This window comes from Somniosus microcephalus, chromosome 27 (assembly GCF_052327205.1).
Source record: "Somniosus microcephalus isolate GS21.2 chromosome 27, FLI_Smic_1.0, whole genome shotgun sequence".
NCBI classification, from domain to species: Eukaryota; Metazoa; Chordata; class Chondrichthyes; order Squaliformes; family Somniosidae; genus Somniosus; species Somniosus microcephalus.
This window is the reverse complement of record NC_141013.1, coordinates 24,883,518-24,909,915: the sequence shown is the minus strand read 5'-3', so window position 1 is coordinate 24,909,915 and position 26,398 is coordinate 24,883,518. Positions and strand designations below refer to the sequence as shown.

General features: G+C 48.1%; 1 protein-coding gene across 12 annotated transcripts in view; it reads left to right on the top strand.

The window, feature by feature from the left end:
• The window catches only part of tcf12 (transcription factor 12), a 295,499-nt gene that overhangs the window by 82,638 nt on the left and 186,463 nt on the right, over nucleotides 1-26,398 (top strand). For all 12 annotated transcript variants that reach the window (XM_085968734.1, XM_085968731.1, XM_085968732.1 and 9 more), the window contains one exon: nucleotides 16,857-16,959. In XM_085968734.1, coding sequence (XP_085824860.1) covers nucleotides 16,857-16,959 — 103 coding nt within the window. The remainder of the gene's footprint in view (nucleotides 1-16,856; nucleotides 16,960-26,398) is intronic.

The window sequence follows — 26,398 nt, the reverse complement described above, 5'->3', positions numbered from 1 at the left end:
AGGATTAGGTAGGTGGCAACTATAGTGGCAGAATAGCATAGTTGAAGAAGCTGATGAAACTATTCAACATTAAACCAGGCTTAGCTGGGAGAAAATTATATCCTCTGGCTGCATTGTGTCATAGGCATGATGTCTGTGGGGCAGGGGAAACTTCAAACTTTGATAAACTGTACTTAAGTTAAACATAAAAGGTTTATGTATGCACCTATTTATACTCAAGTATTCGAAAGTAAGATCTATCTATATGTCTATTGTGTATTTTTTGTCTGTCGTGCTCAACTTTGTGTCGCACTTAAAAGAAAATGATAAAGAAACAAAGGTGCTTTCCAGGTGTGCAAAATACAAGATCCAGGATGTCTTGTAGTCTCTTAATTGGCATCTGTATAATGCCACCTAGTGCTTATATAATAGAAGCAGCCTCTTAATTGACCTCTGCATGGACCCACTGTTTGCGCAAGTGATTAGACCTACAGCCTTTAAAGGGATGAGCATCTACACTTTAGGTAGTAAAATGTTGCTGACTTTTAAAAGCGGTGAATTTGTTTGAGTAGAGCCAAAGGATATTTTGGCTTAAAGTAAAACAGCAAAAAAAAGGGAGGAAGTGGGGAATGTTGATCAAAAGTGAGGAAAATGGCCAGAAAACACAAATTGGAAACACGAAAAGATCCAATTCTGTCAGGAGAACCTGGCAGTAAAAGAAAGGAATGGGTGAGCCAATGAAATTGCTCAAAATCGGTTTTGAAAATGTCACTGTCTCCCTTTATTCTCCTTCCCCACAGCCCATCATCTGTGGATAAGGTTTGTAATAAACAGATTTTGCAATAACATGATGAAAAGCTAAGATAAGCAAAGGAACATTTACTTTACAAAGCCTCTGGTGTAGTTTTCATGCACAGATGAACATAATTGCAGAATGCAATCCTGAAACTTCAAGAAAACGTTGTAATAAAAATGAAATTTGACTTGTTCAGTCACTAAGTCAGTGACTCTGATGGTACACTGTGCATTACATGGCATATACCCTATTATGAAAGCAGCATGTCCTCTCACTCATGGTGAATAACACCACAGGAGATCCACTAAGAATGTATTAAAATAGGCGTATCAGTGTACTCCAGATGTTAAAATCTGTTACAGATGCAAAATAATCTTTTGAAAATAAAGGAGACAAAAATGTGAGTTACTTGATGCTCAGTGCTTCTGAGCTGAAGCACTTTATAATTTCAAAAAAATTCCCTGACCAAAAAAAACCAATTGAATTGAATGACCTGATCTTGTTTTTACTTCACAATGAGGCTTTGTTGCTTAGCAGCAGGGATATCCAAAGCAACATCCCATGAGCTATTTCTGGTCCTTGAGTTCTGGCACTCCAGCTCCCAAAGTCCACTTCTATTTGTTTCTTTGCTGCTTTGCTGTTCAAATTTTATTAGCCTGGAGATTTGGAAAGGGTCGCTAGTGCTGCCGCCTCATTGGATAAATCAGAACACAGTGTTATCATCCACAGTGTAAGATATATACAAATGAATGAGAACACTGATTTTAAACTTTTGTTCCCACAGGGTGCCATTGTGCACAACTAAGCAGCCCCTCAAGCTTGGACGCTACTGCTGTCAGTGTATACAGCTCAATTTTAGCACAGTCATAACATGCATTACCTGGTACAGCACTCTTGCCCATTACAAGACTTTAGGGTGTGGCAGCAATGGGATGGTGGTGGGGGAGGGAAATTGCTGGATGTTGGAGTTTCCCTTTGCTAAGTTCCCTCACCTTCCCCCACCCCGGCCTGCTCTTTACCTTATTTCTGGTTCCATCTCATCTTCCTTAAGATCCTCCTGACCGCACGACATGGTGTATTTTAATGTACAGCAGCTCTTGATCAGTCTGCAGAGACTTCAAGTACTGATTTACACGCCCTTTGACTTTACCTTTTATAAGGATGCTGCTTGGTGGGTTGGCCGAGACTCTAGTTTCAGCTTGTTTGATTCCAGCTGCAGAGGCAAGGAAATCCTAGGCCACATGATCTGGTGTCGCGTCCCCCATATTGGCAGTCTCACAGCCGTACTGCCAGGTTTTGTGGTGGGCAACATCCCTCTTGTCGCTGAGTGCTTCGCCCGATTACTTGTAGCACAGATGGCATCAGCCACTCTGACTCGGCAGTCACCCTTTTCTGCAAGGCCTGCTTCTTGTGCCAGATAGGGAAGAAGCTGTCCCCTTAACAAAATAGGAAACTGGCCAGTAGTTTCCCAGCAATGTTGACTGCTGCAATTGTAAAGCGAAGGACATGGAAAGCTATTCACAGATGTGTGATCAATTACTTTGCCCTGTTGAACTCCATGCTGATGCCATGTACTTGGTGAAGCTCAAATCGGAAGCAGACCGCACTGCTGTTGGGGGAACTTGCACCACTTTTGAAGTTTCCAAGATTGACCTGATCCAGTCAACCACAATGAGCACGGACAGTCCTGGAAACCTTTTCCAGGAGGCCATCCAGAGTCAAACCTACAGTCTTGAAGATCATCTGGTGCTCTGTAATATGCAGCTTCTGAAGACAGTAATTGCTTTCCCAGGACAAGGCCTAGACCTCCCCCCGCCCCCCCCCCCCCACATAAAGAGCATCTTTGCCCAGACAAGGTTAGGTGAGCACATTCCAATTTCCATTGCAAGTTGATCCCAATCATACACTGGATCCCAATTGTCTCCGGGTCAATTAGTTCTTTAACTTGTTTATTAACCATGAACTTCAGGTGATAGTCATTCATCATTCCGTATCCTTTTCATAAGGCAAGGACACACATACTTTGGTGGGAAAGGAAAAATCTATTTTTATATTTGTAATGCAAGGAATTACTATTCCAGGAGGCAAAAGAAAGATCAGCCCTTTGAGAGGGAGTCTTTACACTTCTGTGATCATTAAGAGGTTGAGGATGTTGACTGTTGCAACATGCAAATACACGTATGTAGTATATGTGATCATAGCAAACAGCTTTACTTGCATTGAGTACAAGTTTTCGCCCCCTCCAGCTCCAATTTCAAACCAAACTTTTCAAGATCTTTTGAGCTAGATGGCTGCTTGCAATCATAGCATTCATGCTGAAATCCTCACCAGAGTGCCTCTTGAATGCCCTAATATAGTTGTATTTGTTAATTTAGAGAATAATTATGTATGCATGTTTTATAGCTCATACTTTGTCTTTCATGCTGTCACTTCAATGATCATAAATCTTACAGCACAGCAGGAAGCCATTCGGCCTATCGTGTCTGTGCCGGCTCTTTGAAAGAGCTATCCACTCCCCTGCTCTTTCCCCAGTATGAAATTTGAATCAAACAGTTAACAAGCCAGAATTGAATAGGTAGGGAGCATACCAGTCAGCAGCTTGCAAACCAGATTGAAAACCACCAATCACAAAGTCATGAATCAAAACTGGGCAGTCAGCAACAGCTGCGAATAAATACTATCCGAAATACATTTTCTACCTCCAGATGCCAACGGTCCTATATCCTGTAAAGTTACAAGCTTCTGTGAAGCTGCAAACCTCCCTCATCAATAGCCGTTAACCTGTAATTCACTTCAGGATGTTGTCTTCACAGCAGTTGGACTGTGTGGCCTTAAAGGACAAGCCTGGTTTAACACAGTTCCTGTTACGAAACTGTTTAACTCACTTATCACGAGCAATGAAATGGGAGAGCCACTGGTAAGAAAAACTGGAGAAATCGTTCTCCTCAGAACTTGTTTGACCTTTTGCATTAAACTTTTCAGCTGAGTTGCCAGTAAAATCTGGTAACATTAATCTTACAAAAGTGCTAAATGGCTAAAAAAAAAATGCGGAGGAACACCATTCCCGAGAAGTTCCTCAAGGGAAGGAAACCAGTCTTCTGTGGAATCCCTTGTCGTGCATTCCCACTCAGTTTAATGGTCTGTTTGTTATACATCAACAGCTAATTCTTATTTGATGTCGCTCTCAACTTCAACAATGGGATCTGACCCTTTTTGCAATGAGGACTTGAAATCTCATGATTTATTGAAGCACTGAAAGTTGTGCTATTTCCAGTAGGCAAGCATTTTTCTCTGCTTATTTAGTGTGTCAGCTGTTTCTCTTGGTTCAGTTTATTGGCTGTTCTTTGTAGGATGCAGTGCACTACATAATGTCTGAATCTGGAAATGTCATAGTTGGTTCCGTTTCAATAAGTAATGACTAAGGATGACCTAAATGTGTTTTTAATGTTAAAAATGAAATTATTTGTGATGTCTTTAGCTGTTGATGTCATATCATTTCTCTGATCTGTGTCTGTTATTTCAATGCTTGTTCCATTTCCTGGTTATCTGATTTTGCTTCCTACCTTAAACCTTCACTCAATCCCAAACAGTTCCCCTAGAGCTAGATGGGCTAATCTGGCTTTTCAGCTACTAGTTTGATCTCTAATTTCTAATGCTTAATTTTTCAAGGTATTTAACAGCCTCTCTTCTTTGGCAGCTGGGACACCAGTTTCATTTCAATCTGTGTCGTTGTAGGGAGGGACATCATGGGGCTGTTGCCATGCACCTCCTAGTGGTGAGTGGTGCTTACAGATTCCCAAAAGCTGTCCACTTGACTTTGGAGCTGAGAAAATTGAAGAGTTTTGTAACTTTCTCTCGATCCGAAAAATGCGCTTTGTGATTTATAAATACAGTGGTGCTAATAAGCTTCAAATTACTTGCTTGCCTGTTTATTTCAAACTGATGCTTTGTGAAATGTTGACCCATTGTATTGTTGATGTGAGTGTTCCATCGTGAATGCTGGAGCGTTATGAAAGTAAAATGGAATGGGGTGTGTGGAGTCTTAATATTTAACCTTAAAACCACCATTTCTACCAGAAGCATTTAGTTTTTGTCAATGACTGAGAGTCTCATGATTGTTGAGCTCTAGATGCTGTGTTTTGTGAGGTCAAGCTTCAGAGATCTAGTTAGCACCACAATACTGTTGTATGAGAGAGAAACAGAGTTAATATTTCAGGTCGATGACCTATCGTCAGACCTGAAACGTTAACTCTGTTTCTCTCTCCGCAGATGCTGCCTAACCTGCTGAGTATTTCCAGCATTTTCTGTTTATTTCAGATTTCCAGCCTTCACTGTATTTTACTTTTGTACTACTCTGAGGTTTATTGACTTGTTTAACTGTAGCTTGAGCCAAAAATGACCACGAGCAGGGCAAGTGTTTTGGCATGATGCACCATCCTGTGACAAATACTGCACATTTTCTACACTTGCCATACGCTGGGTCAAAATCCTGGAACACACTCCTTTACAGCGCGTTAGGGGTACCTTCACCACGTGGACTGCAGCGGTTCAAGAAGGCGGCTCACCACCACCATCTCCAGGGCAATAAATGCTTTGTGAAATTTTGACCCAAATAATTGCCAGCGGCGCCCACATCCCATTAATGAATAAAACAAAATGTAGTGGCCAAGTACTGCAGTTTTGCATAAAACATATTGTGAAAATGCTTGTTTGAGAGCGATTGTCGCAAAATGGGAAGAAAGGATACTTTTCAAGTATCCTGTAGTAAACAGAGTGGATAACTGGGCAGCTGGTTCCAAGGACACTTGTGAAAAGCATGTTGATCTTAAACACATCCACTGTAATTTTGCACTCATTGTTTGAAATGTCATCTTCTGAAAAGTGTAACCAGGCTGCTGGTGAGATGCGTGGCAGGTACTTGATTAGATTATATATTAGCTGCGCACCAGGTGCAGCAGCATTGACAAAGTAGGAGCAAGCACTGTGTCCATTACTACTTCTGCCATCCCTCATCATCTTTGAACATCTTGAGTAAGATGTTTGGGACATGGGGCAACCACTGGGAAATAAAGTACAAATTTCATCACGAGGGAAGTGTAAATTTGCAGATTGATATAACCACCTTAGAGACTGGGTTTAACAATAGCAAGTGAGCCTTTCCTGGATTGTTCCTTTAATACACTACTCAAGAATTGTATTCTGCACGTCAACTCTGTGAGGCAGGACATCTCGTAGTGTCGCACCCGAGAACTATCACAACTACAAATGGCAGTTATATTTTAGTTACTTCTGGGACTGAAGTGGAGTTCTTGAGGGGCTCTTGTCTCCCAGTTTTAAATCCGAGCAAGTATGTAGGGCTGGGAAACACCTGACTGCCATTTAGTTAAACATTGGGAAGACGGAAGCCATCATTTTCAACCCCCGCCACAAATTCTGTACTGTTCGTCACCGATTCCATCCCCCTCCCTGACCACTGTCTGGCTGAACCAGACTTTTAGCAATCTTGGCATCCTATTCGACCACAAGCTCAGCTTGTGACCCTATATTCTATCCATTACAAAGATCGCTTGCTTCCTGTTTACTTTATTGGTCATGTCCGTTGTCATTATAAGGAATATAACCCCACTGGGGTTTTCCTCACCTCATGTCTGGGTCTGTTGTCGACAAATTGATACAAATTGATTGCTGTGATTATCCAACAACTCCACTATAGTTGTATCATGTGACTACCAGGATGGTACAAGGCGAATTAGATTAACCTTGGTCTTTTTCATCCAGCAGTTCCAATGTACCTACCTAGCTAACATGCCCATTTGCACATATCTTTAGGTTTCATTCTTTCTGAATGAAAGCATCTGAATGCGAGCTTCAGAAATCCTGACAAACATTTCTTAGCTTATCAAGATGAAAAACTGTTTTAGGCACTCTGACCGATTTAATCACTCTTGGAGTTGGAGCTTTTAAACTTAAACTACACAAACACTTATCCAATTAACTTAGAATTGCAAATAAGCGCATTGAATATGTATCATCAAACTCCGTTCCAAGCTTTGACAATTAATGACTAGGAATATTGATGTACAAAGAATGGCTCTTATCCATGCTCAAGCTTCAACCGTTCTAGGAGACACCAGGTCTCTCGGTTCTTGTCAGCAGGTCTCCATAACATTGCCGATAGTCTACACTGGATAATTCAAATTGCACTAAAACAAATCTTAGGAATTCTCCACCCCAAAGCGCTGTGGATGCTGGATTGTTGAGTATATTCAAGACTGAGATTGCTAGATTTTTTGACACTAAGGGAATCAAAGGATATGGGGATCGGCGGGAAAGTGGAGTTTAGGTCGGAGATCAGTCACGATCTTATTAAATGGCAGAGAAGGCTCCTGCTAATAATTCTTATGTTCTTCAACTAAAACTAAACTCAATAATTTGAATTAGGCGACATAAATCAGCAAAGTGGAAATTTAGTGCGTTAAATTTATTTTGTTAATTTGAATTAAACTCTGAATTAATAGGAGTAGACAATACCTTAACCCTATAGGCCAAAGTTGTGTGTTGTCAAATTTAATTTTCTGCAGAGAATAGAGCTATTAGCTCAAATTAAGGACTACTCTTCATCTTGGTACAAGCAATACCGTTTCACTGTAATTGCCATTATAGTTGTGGTTATATCTATTGTACTGCAATTAGTTCTTGTATTTTGTTCCTAGTCTCAAACTATTGTGAAGAGCAATACTTAGTCCTGCTATAAAGGGCAGAAAATGGAGAATGCACATAATTGTACAATGCAATACACTCACAACCACAAGTAAGTGGAGTTAATATACAGATCAGCCCTGATCTAATTGAATGGCAGAACAAGCTCGAGGGGCTGAATGGCCTCCTCCTGTTCCTAGATTCTTCATTTCACTCTGAAATGGCCCAGCTCTAATTTTAAGTTCTGGATTCTCCCACCAGATGAAGCCGTATCTACCCTATCGATCTCCTTGATTATTTTAAACACCTTGATTAGATCACCCCAGAACCTTTTAAACTCGAGCGAATGCAAGTCACGTTTATGCAATCTGTCCTCATAATTTAACCCTTCCAAGCCCTGGTATCATTCTGGTGAATCTGCGCTGTACCGTCTCCAAGGCCATTAGCTTTCCTGAAGTCCGCAGTACCCGAGATGGAGTCTGACCATGGCTCCGCGCCTCATTTTTGAATTCCATGTTCCTTGAGATAAAGGCCAACATTCCATTAGCCTTTTTGATTACTTTTGTACCTGTGCGCTAGCTTTTAATGATTTGTGTACATGGACCTCTAAATCCCTTCCAGTCTCTCACCATGAATATTCAAATTTGTCTTTCTCCGTTCCAAAGTGGATAATTTCACACATCCCTGCATTGAGCTCCATCTGCCATAGTTTTACCCACTCACTTTATTTGTCTTTTTCTAACTTTGTTCTCCCATCTACGTAACTTACTGTGCCACCTAAGTTAGTGTCATCTGCAAACCTGGAGATAAGAGAAAAGAAAGAGGCTTGCATTTATATAGCACCTTTCACAAACACAGGGCATTCCAAAGTGCTTTACAGCCAATGAAGAACTTTTTTTTGAAGTGTAGTCACTGTTATAATGTCGGAAACGCGGCAGCCAATTTACGCACCGCAAGCTCCCACAAACAGCAATGTGATGACCAGATAATCCATTTTTTTTAAGTGAGGTTGGTTGAGGGATAAATATTGGCCAAGCCACCAGGGGATAACTCCCCTGCTCAAATAGTGCATGGGATTTTTTACATCCGCCTGACCAAGCAGACGGGGCTTCGATTTAACGTCTCATCCGAAAGACGGTGCACCTCTGACCAGTGCAGTACTCCCTCAGTACTGCACTGGAGTGTCAGCCTAGATTTTTGTGCTCGAGTCTCAGGAGTGGGACTTGAACCCACAACCTTCTGACTCAGGCGAGGGTGCTACCAACTGAGCCACAGCTGACATTGTGATGCAAACTGTCTCTTCAAATTCTGAAAACTGCAGCTTTCGATAAAATAGGTACTCTACATTTAGCTCTAATTCGTATTTAGCAATAAATATTCAAATAAATAGCAATGGTTTATTTATACGGCAGATTTGACATTTGTAGCTAGTTTAGAGCAGTGGGAGGCAATGGCAGCAAGTTTTGGTATTGTACTGTTTGCTCAGGCAAAGGGGAGCCTTTGTATTTACATGCAGCTGCAGACCTGCTCATTGGTCTAAGAATGCTGGTGAAATGTTGAAGGGTTGACCGTTTTGTTGGATTTTTGCTAACATTAAGCAGGTAGTGGCAGTCTGCTGGATCTTTAAAAAGAAATTTGTTTAAGATGATGATTTGGCCTTGGTTACAGTTATATTGCAAGTCGTGTGAAGCCCATCGGCAACTTGTGTGGAGCTGTGATGTGAAAATTGCAGTATCTGGCCGTCAGTCTATTATACAGCTTAAATGTGCTATGTATTCTGAAATTGAGTTGTCTTATACTGTCACATCCAGTCCATGAATATCCCCATCCTCAATGATGGTGGAGCCCAGCATGCGAGAGCAAAGGCTGAAGCATTTGCAACCATCTTTAGCCAGAAGTGCCGAGTGGATGATATCGGCCTCCTCCTGACGCCCCACCATCACAAAAGCCAATCTTCAACCAATTCAGTTCATTCCACGTGATATCAAGAAACGGCTGAGCGCACTAGATGCAGCAAAGGCTATGGGCCCCGACAACATCCCAGCTGTCGTGCTGAAGACTTGTGCTCCAGAACTAGCAGCACCTCTAGCCAAGCTGTTCCAGTACAGCTGCTGCTGCTTCTTCTTAGGCAGTCCCTCGGAACTGAGGATGACTTGCTTCCACATTAAAAATGAGTTCGCAGGTGACTGATGAGTCTAATGCGGGACCTACAGTCTCTGTCACAGGTGGGGCAGACGGTGGTTGAAGGGGTGGGTAGGTAGGGCGCTTGGGTTGACATGCGCGCCTTGCGCTGTCTGCGCTTGGCTTCCGCTTGCTCCCAGCGAAGAGACTCGAGGTGTTCAGTGCCTTCCCGGATGCTTCTCCTCCACTTTGTGCGGTCTTGGGCCAGGGATTCCCAGGTGTCGGTGGGGATGTTACACTTTTTCAAGGAGGCTTTGAGGGTGTCCTTGAAGCGTTTCCTCTGCCTACCTGGGGCTCTCTTGCCGTGCCGGAGCTCCGAGTAGAGCGCTTGTTTTGGGAGTCTCGTATCAGGCATGCAGACAATGTGACCTGTCCATCGGAGCTGATCGAGCGTGGTCAAAGCTTCGATGCTGGGGATGTTGGCCTGAGCGAGAACACTGACATTGGTGCGACTATCCTGCCAATGGAGTTGCAGGATCTTGCGGAGGCAGCGTTGGTGGTACCTCTACAGTGCTTTGAGGTGCCTGCTGTACATGGTCCATGTCTCTGAGGCATACAGCAGGGTGGGTATCACTGCTGCTCTGTAGACCATGAACTTAGTGCCGGGTTTGAGGTCCTGGTCTTCAAACACACTCTCTTCCTCAGGCGAACGAAGGCTGCACTGGCGCACTGAAGGCGGTGTTGGACTTCGTCATCGACGTCTGCCCTTGTTGACAGTAGGCTCCCGAGGTATGGAAAGTGATCCACATTGTCCAAGGCCTTGTCGTGGATTTTGATAATTGGGGGGCAGTACTGTGTGGCGGGGGCAGGTTGGTAGAGGACCTTTGTCTTACGGATGTTTAGTGTAAGGCCCATGCTCTCGTACGCTTCGGTGAAGGTGCCGACGATGGTTTGGAGTTCGACCTCCGAGTGAGCTCAATGCAAGCGTCCAGTACAGCTACAACACTGGCATCTATCCAACAATGTGGAAAACTGCCCAGTTATGTCCTGTCCACAAAAAGCAGGACAAACCCAATCTGGCCAATTACCGCACCCATCAGTCTACTCTCAGTCATCAGCACAGTGATGGAAGGTGTTGTCGACAGTGCTATCAAGTGGCACTTACTGATGCCCAGTTTGCGTCCGCCAGGACCACTCTGCTCCAGACCTCATTACAGCCTTGCTCCAAACATGGGCAAAAGAACTGAATTCCAGAGGTGAGGTGAGAGTGACTGCCCTTGACATAAAGGCAGCATTTGACCGAGTGTGGCATCAAGGAGCCCTAATAAAACTGAAGTCAATGGAAATTGGGTTGAAAACTCTCCACTGGCTGGAGTCATACCTAATGCAAAGGAAGATGTTTATGGTAGTTGGAGGTCAATCATTTCAGCCCCAGGACATCGTTGCAGGAGTTCCTCAGGGCAGTGTCCTCGGCCCAACCATCTTCAGCTGCTTCATCAATGACCTTCCTTCCAACATAAGGTCAGAAATGGGGATGTTCGCTGATGACTGCAGTGTTCAGTGCCATTCCCAACTCCTCGGATAATGAAGCAGTCTATGCCCGCATGCAACAAGACCTGGACAACATTCAGGTTTGGGCTGATGTGTGGCACGAATGTTACCTGCCACTTAAGTGCCAGGCAATGACTATCTCCAACAAGTGAGAATCTAACCACTGCCCCTTGACATTCAACAGCATTTCCACCATCTACAAGGCACAAGTAAGGAGTGTGATGGAATACTCTCCAGTTGCCTGGATGAGTGCAGCTCCAACAACACTCAAGAAGCTCAACACTATCCAGGACAAAGCAGCCCGCTTGATTGGCACCCCATCCACCACCTTAAACATTCACTCCCTCCACCACCGGCGCACCGTGGCTGCAGTGTGTACCATCTACAAGATGCACTGCAGCAACTCGCCAAGGCTGCTTCGGCAGCACCTCCCAAACCCACAACCTCTACCACCTAGAAGGACAAGGGCAGCAGGCACATGGGAACACCACCACCTCCAAGTTCCCCTCCAAGTTGCACACCATCCTGACTTGGAAGTATATCGCCGTTCTGTCATCGTCGCTGGGTCAAAATCTTGGAACTCCCTCCCTAACAGCACTGTGGGGGTATCCTCACCACTCGGACTGCAGTGGTTCAGGAAGGTGGCTCACCACCTCAAGGGCAATTAAGGATGGGCAATAAATGCTGGCCTTGCCAGCGATGCCCACATCCCATGAATTAATTTTTTTTTAAACCTACTTTTTTTTTTGCACTATAATTCGAGTTCTGTGACCACCTGTGGTAGTTAACCTGACACAACTTGTGCTTCACACTGAGTTGGGATAACTGCACTCTGGCATAAAGTCACATTAAAAAGTTCATTCAATCTCCAGGAACTTAATAAACCTTCCAGTGTTTTTATTGTAGAAAAGAAACACGTTCTCTCCTGCTACGTTAAAAACTAGCTGCATGGGGGGCACAGCTTTCTGGCCACATCCAAATGCGCCTGTGCAGTGCCCTTTAGTCACTGAATTCAGTACAACCCACAGTGAGGAGCAGGGAAATAGTATAACTTGGGTCTGCCTTGCTGCAAGTTGCACCATATGGATATCTGGAAGTCAGTTGTTTTCATGTTGTAGTGTTCTTTTTTTTATACTGATTTACTCTTAATTGCGCACGCATTTTATCAAATTAGCAGTAGTCTTTGGACTGACTTGGAAGTTGAATTGCCAATAGCTGGGCATAAATGACTTGAAAGCAGAAGGGTTGGGATATAATTAGAACAATTATTGTGGGAAACCGCACACTCTTGGTTTGCTGTTTCCCTTGAAAATCTTTTTAGGCTGGAAATGCAGACATTCATTAATTAATTGTAAATATGCTGTTGGGGTTTCAAATCTGCCTTGATTAGACAGTTCGGCATTTGCTTGTAACCTGTGGTGCCATTGACGGCTTGCCTTGCAGGAAATCAGACTGCTGTCTTATTTTGGTGTTTCTTTTACTTTGTTTACTTTCATTTTAACAGCCGCAGCCATGTGATGTTGACCTAGGCTGTAGGCCTTTCATTTTTCAGGGCAGCCACTGCTGAGAGCTGCTTTCTGACAGACAGGACAGCAGCAGTGGTTACCAGAGGACACCCCTGTGGTCACACTGAACTGTAAATGTCACTGCGAATGCTTTCCTCGTGTCTATCACATGTGTATCATTGATTCTGAAGTAGTTAAACTGAAGCAAGCATTCACCTGGGACTTTTGACTCTCAAAAGATTACTTTAAGGCGGTATAGCAGAAGAAGCTGTGACATCCGTAAGCAGTTAGTGATTTGACAGTTATTTAGCCAGCAGTTACTAGCCCTTTGGTTGAACTGGTTGCACATAGTGCAGATAGTGTGGCCTGTTTTGGCCCCATTAATGCTGTCTTGAAAGTTAGCCTGCAGTCTGGGAAATGATGAATGTTCAGTGACTGCTGATCTAATCGTCCCAGAGGATTCTGGCTTGTTGGCTGCTGAAGTGGTCCCGAGCTGCTTTTTTGTGTATTCTAGTGCCCTTCATTCTGCCCCATGGCTTAGAATATACAGAATTAGATCAAGAGTACATTTTATTTTGTTGCACTTGTGTCCTTGCTCATCCTGTTGTCATTTGGGATTTGAATCAATGAAAAGCAGGACAGTGCAGGAGAGGTTCCTTATTCTCCTAAAATAGTGTACTGTTTCTAAAGTATGTTATCCTTCCAATGAACTAGGTGACTTTTTACAAACTTAAGATCAACAATTATGAAAAGTAAAATTGATTTGTGTCTTTTGGTAAGTTTGCAGTTTAGACAACTTTTTTTTAAATGCGTGAATAGTTTGGAATTTAAACCATTAGAAAAATATCTGGTTTTGTTTGAACCTCACTTCTACCTACTAGAACACACACACAAAACTCTGCTTCAAAATAAAGATTGTAGGGATGCAGTTTAAAGAAATTATATTCCTCAAGTTTTTTTGTTGCTGGCTGTAGAGTATCTGAATCAAATTGGCTCCCCACTTTGCTACTCCTGTGTATGATTTGCTTAACAGCAAATCTACTGTCGGAGTAGGTGGTCTTGGGTTACTAATCATAATTAAAAATCGGTCAGATTTACCCTATTCTCCTCGAGTGCTCGGGGTTAAATCGTTGAGCTGGTATTTTTGCTCGCTTCTACAATAGGCACAGCTAAAACACCGCATCCCTCCTGTGAGCAAGACCACAGGAGATTGATTCACCAGTTCTTTTCGCAATAAAACATACACTGCAGGAAATATCAGGTGGCAAAGAAAATGGCAGTCAGACCCAGGCAACGATTGTTGAGAGGATTGACTGATAAATATGGAGTAAAAATGTTATAAGCAGGCATTAATATTCCTCATCTGAAGTAATAGTCAAATTTACTAACTTGTTGGAAGGCCTCGTCACATACATGATAAAATCATAACACAAGTGCGCAGTCTCAAGAACTTCAATATGCTAATCGATCGCCCACAGCACCGCACATGCTAAGTTGGAGAATGTGGTTATTCGCTTACCTTCTCTGCTGTCTTCTGCCTCTTTTTCCTGTTTGCTCCTTTCCCCTTTGTGCTCTGTCTCTGTTTTATTTCCTTATGGGTGGGAGGTGGTGGGTTGTATGACATACTGCAGTGGAGTGAAGTTAGGGAACACTTCTACATGCAAAGGGTGGTAGAAGTTCGGAACTCTGTTCTGCAAACGGGAATTGATGCTAGGTCAATTAATTTTAAATCTAAGATTGACAGATTTTTGTTAACCAAAGGTATTGAGATATGACGCAAAGGCAGATATATGGAGTTAGGTCACAGATGAGCTATGATCTCATTGAATGGTGGAACAGGCTCGAGGGGCTAAATGGCCTACTCCTGTTCCTATGAAAAGAAGCCACATGCTCATTTGGAGATGGGAAAATGTAGTCCTTGGCAGCTCCCTTCCCATCTCCTCCCTTTACTCATGCTTCCCCACAGACCCCTGCTCTCATTGTGGCTCCTACTGCTTCAACTTTCCACTATCCATTTGTCATTTAATCACCCCCTCACTCCCATCAGTACTCTTGCCTGGTCCCCTTTGAACTATTTGCTCAACCCCTGTATCCTCCCCTCCCCTTATGCCACCCCTGCTCACGTCATCTTTAACCCTTCATTCACTCCCTAGTTCCCACTTGCTATCCTCATGGGTGAGTAGCAAGAGGCCTGTGGGCACCTCTTACTGAACCTGTTCCCCTCCTACCATACCTATTTTCCTTACAGACTGGTTTAATTTTAAAATTCAGCTTGTGGTTTTTATAAAAAAATAAATCAAATTAGGCTGAGGAAAGTCTGCTTTTCTCTCTTTTTCTGTCCAGTATGAGAAATTCTCTCTCGTACATGTAAGCCATAAACATTAATGTTGACCTCACCTATGCTTTGATGGTTAGAAATTAGTTGGCTTCAAAATGCAAGTTTTTTTTTGATAATTGAAGTAACTCTTCTTTTCCCCCCCCCCCCCCCCCATTTCTTCCCTCCCTCTCCCTCCTCAGTGTAATATACTTTTTTCCGTTTATCAAAATTATTTGAAGAGCTACTGAGCAGAAATGCTAGCAGCTAAAGAAAAATAGTTGACTAAACAGTGTTGAGCATGATGGGAAATAAGTTGCACAACACAATCCAAATTCAGCTCAAGTCTGGGCAAAAATATCAGGTCCAAGCCTAGGCTTTTGTGAGAGGATGAGGCCTTCCAAGTTTAAAAACATTAATAAAGTCATTAAAAGATGCAAAAGACAATTCCATACATAAATTTAATCATGTTATTGTGAAGTATGAAATTTTTTATTTTGTTTATACCCTTGTTTGGACAGCTGAGATTTCAGTTACTGAGGGAGGAAAAATGCTGGATGGAAAAAAATGTATTTTAATGATCCAGTGGTCAGATTGTGCAATCCTAGGGTGATTGATACATGCTCACGACAAAATAGTGTCAGTGTGAAAATTCTCATCACTGTGCCACCTGCAGGTATTTAGTTCGTTTTTCATGAAACATGTATCCCCTCTGCCAAATTTAACGTGATGCGTAGATGGTAAATTCGCCTGGATGAGAACTCCTCCTTTTTCATTACAACTCTGTTTGTGTCTGGGCTGTAACTGGATCATGAGTAGGTTTCCTCCGTTCAAATGTGTGTGTGTGTGTGTGTTTTTCTTCCCCACTGCCTGTGTGGGAACAAGATGATAACAGCATGACCAGTTCCTGGAGTTTATTCCAATATTCACTGCTATCCAGCTGCTCGAGCAGATGTTTCCTGCTCCACTCTCTCCAGCAGTTATGCTGCTAATCGGAGTCAGCAATTTTCCCACTGACAGCTTGGCTGGATTGCTTCTTAAAATCCCTGTTTTCCGCAGTGCAACCCATTGTGGACCTGAAAAATGAGGCACTGTCTTCACCGCTCTGAGTCAGTGTACAATGAAATCCCAATTGTCTTCATTTCTCTGGTACTCCTGACTTTGGCATCCCTGAACCCTCCAGGACTTTGAGGTGAAGCCTTTCAAGCAATTGGTACTTGTTGGTTAGCAAGTGCTAGCTTTGGGAGGAAAAATATCCATTTTGATTTGTGCTGGTACTTGTTGATTTAGTAGCTTTTGCTACCTGCTTCGATATGGATCAGTTTTTGACTGGCTCATCTTTTAATCTATCGGATATTTGCGACATTAGTTATTTGAGCTAATGGTTAATTTAAGAGTTTATTTTGAGACACTCAATTTTTATTATCCCCTGAATGTGTGGCATCTTTGAGCAGCGTTTTGCCATGGACGGATGCAAGACATGGGTTAGCATGACTTAATTGTGCCTAGGCGCATACTCTGTTGCATTGAAACCATAAGCAAGGGTTTTCATGCGTGTATTTTAACTTAACTATAACAGACCAAAAATATTTCAGCACGCTCTATCCTGTTTTGATATAATATTCAATTCTTTCTTAGAAATAATACACGAGAATCAAGTAAAAATGCCTTTGAATGTTGAGTTACTGTGAGTGACCAATGGAAAATCTTTGGATATTAACGTTTAATATTTTAAGCAGTGAATTTGCGGCAAAAATGAAGCCTGCAATTCAGTTTTAAGAAGGGTTTTTTTCACCATGCAAGAAATAACCTGTTTTGTTAGTCTAGAAAGTAATGTGTGATTATATTTAATTAGTGCAACTACTTCATAAATACTGATCTTTTTCCCCAGGTCTTTGCAGATAGTCCTCATTATGGCGAACACTTGAATGACAGTCGGTTAGGACCCCATGAAGGATTGTCACCAACACCGTTCATGAACTCCAGTCTAATGGGTAAGTAGTAATTCTTTCCAAGTCGCCTCTCGTAGCCTCTCAAAGCCTCTTTGGTCCGGAATAGCCATTTGTCATCCCTTGTCTGAACTGATATTTCATGCATCAAGAGACCACTACAGCTTTACAGCAATGGTGTCATTGGGAGTTGACCCTCCCCCAGTCTTTAAGCCGCACTGTTTTGATCACCGAAGATTCTTTCCTAGTCATCTGTGAAAGGCATTTTTAACAAATACAGTATGTACATGGACTTCTTTAAAGCAGTTTGCACCATGGTGGTCATTTTGTTCGATTGTGAGTGCATTGTGAGATTATAGACCTCCGAGATTCTGCTTTTTTTGCTGAAGTACTTGCCATTTCTCAACTCATGAAATAGCTATTTTGCTGTTTCTAAGTTTTAACTGTGTTTCAGGCATTGTCAAAAACCTAGTTGTTTAGTACAGTAGAAAGCTTCTATTATTAAAAGCTTAAACTCCATTTAATTAGTTCTGCAATTGGACTTTGAGATATATTTGGAATTTATTCTTAAAACACCATCTTATTTCCCCCGCCACCCAATATACCAATTTGTGCTGTTCTATTGTATCCACACTCTCGTTCATTAGCTGAACAAAGGCTGAGAGATGGTTCATACCACTGACTGGAGGCAGCATGCTTTTCCCCAAACGCCCTCCCTTCCCTGAAACGAAAATGATCCATTGTGCTACTGAGATCTGGCAAAGTCTTGTTGAGGATAACGGAGTTGAATTGTCATTTGAAGCAAACTTAGCCACTGCATGGAAGACGAGTATTGTCACCGGACAGCTATCAGCCCGCCTATTTCTGTACAAGCCCATCCTTTTTCCACAACAGATCAGCTGAAATACAAATTCCCATTTTTGTTTATACAGTAGTGTGCACGTTAGAAATGCATTCCTGTCTGAGTCTTGTAATTCTGGTTGTTCCTGTAATGAAACTTCAATCTTGCAACATTTTCATAGATTTTTGTTTTTGTAAGTATATTAAATCATATGTGGAGACAGTTGATTTTATTGAATTCTGCTGTGGTATTTTTGCAGTCACATAAGAAGAAATTATTAAATTACTTAATTTTTATTGTACCTTAAAATTGTTTTTGAAGTATTGTATCTTTGTGCTTATTCAAAAATCTTAATACTATCACTAAATAATAGTGGTGTTACAATTCTGGTTGAGATATCCAGCCCGTGTACGTGACCTATATATTTTTTGGGTGATCTCAGCATTGCCACTTACACAGCAACCATATTAATCTAAGTGGATTACGTAAATCCAAATCCCAAACGTCTGCAATTTCTTGTCAGAATCTTTTCCTGTGCTTTGTCTTTGCATTGAGTCAGGAGGTACAGTATTATTGTTTAAGTCTCCATCCAGTCAGGACATTTAGAAACTTTTTTTAATCGTAAATATTTTTCTGCTGATTTTCTCGAAGTTGCTAATTAATTCTGGAGGCACTGTCAGGCTAAATATCCATCCTTAAAGTCTGAACGGTGAATGTAAGCAGAGTATTCTGGAGGGCATCACAGTTTTTTTAAAATTCGTTCATGGGATGTAGGCGTCGCTGGCAAGATCAGCATTTATTGCCCATCCCTAATTGCCCTTGAGAAGGTGGTGGTGAGCCACCTTATTGAATCGCTGCAGTCCGTGTGCTGAAGGTACTCCCACAGTGCTGTTACGGAGGGAGTTTCAGGATTTTGACCCAGCGACGATGAAGCAACGGCGATATACTTCTAAGTCAAGATGGTGTGTGACTTGGAGGGGAACTTGGAGGTGGTGGTGTTCCCATGCGCCTGCTGCCCTTGTCCTTCTAGGCGGAAGAGGTCGTGGGTTTGGGAGGTGCTGCCGAAGAAGCCTTGGCGAGTTGCTGCAGTGCATCTTGTAGATGGTACACACTGCAGCCACAGTACGCCAGTGGTGAAGGGAGTGAATGTTTAAGGTGGTGGATGGGGTGTCAATCAAGCGGGCTGCTTTGTCCTGGATGGTGTCGAGCTTCTTGACTGTTGTTGGAGCTACACTCATCCAGGCAAATGGAAAGGCTTTGGGGAGTCAGGAGGTGAGACACTCGCCACAGAATACCAAGCCCCTGACCTGCTCTTGTTGCCACAGTATTTATGTGGCTGGTCCAGTTAAGTTTCTGGTCAATGGTGACCCCCAGGATGAGGCTGACCTTTTGCACATGTGTCCTTGTGCTCTCTTACAAGTTGTCACTCATGCTCTCTCGTGCTTGCTCTTGCACACAATATCAAACAAGAGTCACTGGAAAGTTGTTAGAAGCAGCAGATATTAGTTGACTGTGCGTAGACCAATCAAATCTCTCTTTATGCTATCTTAATAGTTTAATGCTGTACGGCTCAGCTCCACACGAAGTGCCTTTACCAACTGAACCGTTGGAAGAGCTTAGACAAAAATGTGAACATATCAGCTGCACTTTTCGGGCTGTAAGGAAATGGTAGCTTTTCCTGTAAGTGATTCCAATGACCATAATTCCGTCATATTTTAGACATCAATTATAGCCAATGTTTACTTAATGCATTCTGGTTATGCAGACTGCTCCAGCTTCCTCACTCTTCCTTGATTTATGGCTTCTGTTTTTCAATAGGTTACTCTTGTCTATGTGTGTGTGTACAGGAAACTTTGGTTTATCCGGAGGCTAACTGTCTGTCCGGAATGCTCGATCCACCGGCAATCACAGCGCCACGGGGGCGGGTTCATTGCGTGTGTGGGCGGGCCATCCTACAGTTGAGTGACATGATGATTGACCAATCCTACAGTTCAGTGACCTGATGGTTGACCAATCGGTGCGTCACATTGCGTGTGTGGGCGGGCCTAATCCTTCTGACCGGAGGTGAGTGGCCGCCATCTTGATTCCTAACTTTATTTATTTTTGCCACTTTGTGTGTTAGGGAACTAAGGAAAAGAACAATTTATTTCAGTTTTAAATTGTATTTAGGAACAGTTAGAAATGAAGTGATCCCCTGCCCTTCGCCCGGAGGCTCGCCTACTTCGACGGCCATTTCGAACGGCTGTGCGGGCGCGGCCTAGCAGCCCGGGAAGCCTGGGCCTTGAGTTGAGCGGATTCCCGGCGCGATGCCACTGCCCCCTGGGCCCGAGGCGAACGCCGATCGATTTGTTTTAGTCGCCAGTTTAGACAATGCCCGGAACCTTTGTAAAGGTTGGAGGCACGGGCCTGAGCCGAGCGCAGCCACCGCCGCCATCTTAGTAAAGGCTGGCGGGGCGGGAGTCAGCGCGCGAGTCAATGTCAGCCCGGACTGCAGCTAAGGTGAGTCCGGCCGGGCCTCATGCACTAGCCCGCGCACCGGCCGGCCCTGAGGCGCTGATCTGCGGAGAGGGAGGGAGAGAGCTAAGGTGAGTCCGGCTGGGCCTCACGCGCTATGCCGCGCACTGGCTGGCCGGCCGGCCCTGAGGCACTGATCTGCGGGGGGGGGGGGGGGGGGGGCGGTGCAGAGGAGGGGGGAGGGGGGGAGGGAGGAGAGGGGGAGGGTGAGGAGGAGGGGGGAAGAGAGGGGGAGGGTGGGGAGAGGACTGGGGGGAGAGAGGGGACGGGTGAGGCAGGGATGGAGAGGGAGCGGGAGAGGGAGGGAGAGAGAGTAAAGCAGAGAGAGGGTGAGGGAGTGAAGGAGGGAAAGAGTGAGGGGGTGGGACAGGGAGGGAGAGCTTACCACCTTCCTTCCTTCGCAGGGGTCCATCGGGCCAGCCCTCAGGCGCTCCTTCCCCCCGTCTCTCTCCAGGCTAATCCCGAACTAAATCCAGTCTTCCTTCCTTCCTTCCTTCCTTCCTTCCTTTCTCTTCCCCCCCCCCCCGTCTCTCGCTCTCTCCCCCCAGCTCGCTCTCTCCCCCCCCTCGCTCGCTCTCCCCCCTCGCTCGCTCTCCCCCCTCGCTCGCTCTCCCCCCCCACCCACGCTCGCTCGCTCGCTCTCTCCCCCCCCCCGCTCGCTCGCTCTCTCCCCCCCCCCCCCGCTCGCTCGCTCTCTCCCCCCCGCTCGCTCGCACTCTCCCCCCCGCTCGCTCGCTCTCTCCCCCCCCGCTCGCTCGCTCTCTCCCCCCCCGCTCGCTCGCTCTCTCCCCCCCCGCTCGCTCGCTCTATCCCCCCCCGCTCGCTCGCTCTCTCCCCCCCCTGCTCGCTCGCTCTCTCCCCCCCCGCTCGCTCGCTCTCTCCCCCCCCGCTCGCTCGCTCTCTCCCCCCCCGCTCGCTCGCTCTCTCCCCCCCCCCCGCTCGCTCGCTCTCTCCCCCCCCCGCTCGCTCGCTCTCTCCCCCCCCGCTCGCTCGCTCTCTCCCCCCCCGCTCGCTCGCTCTCTCCCCCCCCGCTCGCTCGCTCTCTCCCCCCCCGCTCGCTCGCTCTCTCCCCCCCCCGCTCGCTCGCTCTCTCCCCCCCCGCTCGCTCGCTCTCTCCCCCCCCGCTCGCTCGCTCTCTCCCCCCCCGCTCGCTCGCTCTCTCCCCCCCCGCTCGCTCGCTCTCTCCCCCCCCGCTCGCTCGCTCTCTCCCCCCCCGCTCGCTCGCTCTCTCCCCCCCCGCTCGCTCGCTCTCTCCCCCCCCGCTCGCTCGCTCTCTCCCCCCCCGCTCGCTCGCTCTCTCCCCCCCCCGCTCGCTCGCTCTCTCCCCCCCCCCCCGCTCGCTCGCTCTCTCCCCCCCCCGCTCGCTCGCTCTCTCCCCCCCCGCTCGCTCGCTCTCTCCCCCCCCGCTCGCTCGTTCTCTTCCCCCCCCGCTCGCTCGCTCTCTTCCCCCCCTCCCGCTCGCTCGCTCTCTCCCCCCCCCCGCTCGCTCGCTCTCTCCCCCCCCGCCCGCTCGCTCGCTCTCTCCCCCCCCCGCTCGCTCGCTCGCTCTCTCCCCCCCCCCCCGCTCGCTCGCTCGCTCTCTCTCCCCCCCGCTCGCTCGCTCCCCCCCCCGCTCGCTCGCTCGCTCTCTCCCCCCCCGCTCGCTCTCTCTCCCCCCCCCCGCTCGCTCGCTCTCTCTCTCCCCCCCGCTCGCTCGCTCGCTCTCTCTCCCCCCCGCTCGCTCGCTCGCTCTCTCCCCCCCCTCGCTCGCTCTCTCCCCCCCTCGCTCGCTCTCTCCCCCCCCCGCTCGCTCTCTCCCCCCCCTCGCTCGCTCTCTCCCCCCCTCGCTCGCTCTCTCCCCCCCCTCGCTCGCTCTCTCCCCCCCCTCGCTCGCTCTCTCCCCCCCCCGCTCGCTCGCTCTCTCCCCCCCCCGCTCGCTCGCTCTCTCCCCCCCCGCTCGCTCGCTCTCTCCCCCCCCCGCTCGCTCGCTCTCTCCCCCCCCGCTCGCTCGCTCTCTTCCCCCCCCCCCGCTCGCTCGCTCTCTTCCCCCCCCCCTCGCTCGCTCTCTCTCTTCCCCCCCCGCTCGCTCGCTCTCTCTCTCCCCCTCGCTCGCTCTCTCTCTCCCCCCCGCTCGCTCTCTCTCTCCCCCCCCGCTCGCTCTCTCTCTCCCCCCCCCCGCTCGCTCGCTCTCTCTCTCCCCCCCGCTCGCTCGCTCTCTCTCTCCCCCCCGCTCGCTCGCGCTCTCTCTCCCCCCCGCTCGCTCGCTCTCTCTCTCCCCCCCGCTCGCTCGCTCTCTCTCTCCCCCCCCGCTCGCTCGCTCTCTCTCTCCCCCCCCGCTCGCTCGCTCTCTCTCTCCCCCCCCGCTCGCTCGCTCTCTCTCTCCCCCCCGCTCGCTCGCTCTCTCTCTCCCCCCCGCTCGCTCGCTCTCTCTCTCCCCCCCGCTCGCTCGCTCTCTCTCTCCCCCCCTGCTCGCTCGCTCTCTCCCCCCCCCCCCCCGCTCGCTCGCTCTCTCTCTCCCCCCCCCGCTCGCTCGCTCTCTCTCTCCCCCCCCCCGCTCGCTCTCTCTCTCCCCCCCTGCTCGCTCGCTCTCTCTCTCCCCCCCCGCTCGCTCGCTCTCTCTCTCCCCCCCCGCTCGCTCGCTCTCTCTCTCCCCCCCCGCTCGCTCGCTCTCTCTCCCCCCCCCGCTCGCTCTCTCTCTCTTCCCCCCCCCGCTCGCTCTCTCTCTCTCTCCCCCCCCCCGCTCGCTCTCTCTCTCTCTCCCCCCCCCGCTCGCTCGCTCTCTCTCTCCCCCCCGCTCGCTCTCTTCCCCCCCCCGCTCGCTCGCTCTCTCTCTTCCCCCCCCGCTCGCTCGCTCTCTCTCTCCCCCCCCGCTCGCTCGCTCTCTCTCCCCCCCCCGCTCGCTCGCGCTCTCTCTCTCCCCCCCCGCTCGCTCGCTCTCTCTCTCCCCTCCCGCTCGCTCGCTCTCTCTCTCCCCCCCCCCGCTCGCTCGCTCTCTCTCTCCCCCCCCGCTCGCTCGCGCTCTCTCTCTCCCCCCCCGCTCGCTCGCTCTCTCTCCCCCCCCCGCTCGCTTGCTCTCTCTCTCCCCCCCGCTCGCTCGCTCTCTCTCCCCCCCCCCCGCTCGCTCGCTCTCTCTCCCCCCCCGCTCGCTCTCTCTCTCTCCCCCCCCCGCTCGCTCTCTCTCTCTCCCCCCCCCCCGCTCGCTCTCTCTCTCTCCCCCCCCCCCGCTCGCTCTCTCTCTCTCCCCCCCCCGCTCGCTCGCTCTCTCTCTCCCCCCCCCGCTCGCTCGCTCTCTCTCCCCCCCCCGCTCGCTCTCTCTCTCCCCCCCCGCTCGCTCTCTCTCTCCCCCCCCGCTCGCTCGCTCTCTCTCTCCCCCCCCGCTCGCTCTCTCTCTCTCTCCCCCCCCGCTCGCTCTCTCTCTCTCTCTCCCCCCCCGCTCGCTCGCTCTCTCTCTCTCCCCCCCCGCTCTCTCTCTCTCTCCCCCCCGCTCGCTCGCTCGCTCTCTCCCCCCCCGCTCGCTCGCTCTCTCTCCCCCCGCTCGCTCGCTCTCTCTCTCCCCCCCGCTCGCTCGCTCTCTCCCCCCCCGCTCGCTCGCTCTCTCTCTCCCCCCCCGCTCGCTCGCGCTCTCTCTCTCCCCCCGCTCGCTCGCTCTCTCTCTCTCTCCCCCCCCCCCGCTCGCTCGCTCGCTCTCTCTCTCCCCCCCCGCTCGCTCGCTCTCTCTCTCCCCCCCCGCTCGCTCGCTCTCTCTCTCCCCCCCGCTCGCTCGCTCTCTCTCTCCCCCCCCGCTCGCGCTCTCTCTCTCTCCCCCCCCGCTCGCTCGCGCTCTCTCTCTCCCCCCCGCTCGCTCGCTCTCTCTCTCCCCCCACCGCTCGCTCGCTCTCTCTCTCCCCCCCGCTCGCTAGCTCTCTCTCTCCCCCCCCGCTCGCTCGCTCTCTCTCCCCCCCCGCTCGCTCGCTCTCTCTCCCCCCCCGCTCGCTCGCTCTCTCTCCCCCCCCCGCTCGCTCGCTCTCTCTCCCCCCCCCGCTCGCTTGCTCTCTCTCCCCCCCGCTCGCTCGCTCTTTCTCCCCCCCGCTCGCTCGCTCTCTCTCCCCCCTGCTCGCTCGCTCTCTCTCCCCCCCCGCTCGCTCGCGCTCTCCCCCCCCCGCTCGCTCGCTCTCTCTCTCCCCCCCCCGCTCGCTCGCTCTCTCTCTGCCCCCCCCGCTCGCTCGCTCTCTCTCTCCCCCCCCGCTCGCTCGCTCTCTCTCTCCCCCCCCGCTCTCTCTCTCTCCCCCCCCGCTCGCTCGCTCTCTCTCCCCCCCCGCTCGCTCGCTCTCTCTCCCCCCCCCCCCCGCTCGCTCTCTCTCTCCCCCCCCCCCCGCTCGCTCTCTCTCTCCCCCCCCCCCCCCCCCGCTCGCTCTCTCTCTCCCCCCCCCCCGCTCGCTCTCTCTCTCCCCCCCCCCCCCCGCTCGCGCTCTCTCTCTCCCCCCCCCGCTCGCTCGCTCTCTCTCTCTTTCCCCCCCCCCGCTCGCTCGCGCTCTCTCTCCCCCCCCCCCGCTCGCTCGCTCTCTTGTTCCACACTCAAAATGACTGTCCACTCTTGCTGTGAACATTTCTCAAAGAAAATGTTTTGTGTCTCATGACCGTACTATTTATTGCCAATTGTATTTGTATTGTGTGTTTTAAAACCAGTAAAAGCAGTAACTGTGAGATTGTGAAGAGTTGAACTTCGATGTAGATTACAGCAGTGAGCCACTTGTGCAGCAATCTTCTTCACTGATTTATATACGATAAGATGAACGTGAAATAAGGGGAATCAATAAATTTGTACTTTTGAAATTGGAAGCTTCCAAATATTGAACTGAAAGCTGAACTGTGAAAGGGGCTTTTTGTAAATGTATCGAGCAATGACTATTATTCAATATTCCCCACGTCTTTTGGTTTGCTCTTGGGAGCAGTATAGAATCATCGAATGATGCAGCATAGAGGGTGGCCATTCGGCCCATTGTGCCTGTACCGGCTCTTTGAAATCCAATTAGCCTCTCCAAGGCCTTATCATCCTTCCTAAAGTGTGGTGCCCAGAATTGGACACAATACTCCAGCTGGGGCCTAATCATTGTTGTATAAAAGTTTAGCATAACTTCCTTGCTTTTATACTCTGTCTCTATTTATAAAGCCCATTTGCCTTCTCAAATCAAATGGAACTGCTTTGGTTATTTGCTCTGAGAAAGAGGCAGTTAATTTGTAAGGGTAGTTTTATTCTGTTAAAAGGAATTTATTCAATTTTGTTATGTATTCATTTTAAACCCGAGTCAATTTTTGTGCAGGCTCTGAAGTGCATCAACTCTATTGAATCTTTTTCGGAGTCTGTGTAAGCTTGAAAATTTGCTTAAATGGAATTCTCTTTCATGTGGGTCCAATTCGTGTTGCACCCTACTTTCATTGGGAGGGGAATTAATATCCCTTTTTTTGTGTCTGAAAGGTAATGGTTTAAAATTTAAAAATATATTTTATTTTAAATTTGATTGGGTGCAGTCATGAAATCTAATGTATCTGTGCATAACAAGCAGAAGAAGAAATTGATTCTCCTTTGTTTAGCTTTCATATATATTTAAGACCTGATGCTCTTGGGCACCTGAGGCTGGTGGAAATGTCCCGCTAGGAATGCTCCTGTTTTCTTCAGTTTTCTAAGAGGCATAGTTCTAAGATACATCCTTAGTTCTTTTTCTCTCATCTGCACACACAGAAGTCTAAACTGTAAAATAACGTAGTTAGTGTGGGAAATTCTGACTAGTCAGTTTTTTAGTAGTGGAGTTTAGAGCATTTAATTTTGTGAATTTTTTTAATGCTTTATCATTACCCACCTTCTCCCCACCCGACGGGCATGTGAATTGGGAACTGGAACATGATGGTCCCTGGTGTGATAGAAACTAAAGTGAACGTCGGATATCATTTCACTTATGTTGAGAGCAAACCTGTGGTATCTTCATCTGGCCGCTCAGGTGGGAAGCCCTTATAAAAGTGGTATACTGCTCCTAAGGTACTCATTGTATAAAATATTATGTTCCTTTGCAAGGTTTCCACAATTTCAGAGATATTTACTTTCATACATTCACAGACGTTTGACTCCGAGTTTAACATTGAGCAAAATATTCTTTTACAAGCGTCGATCACTTC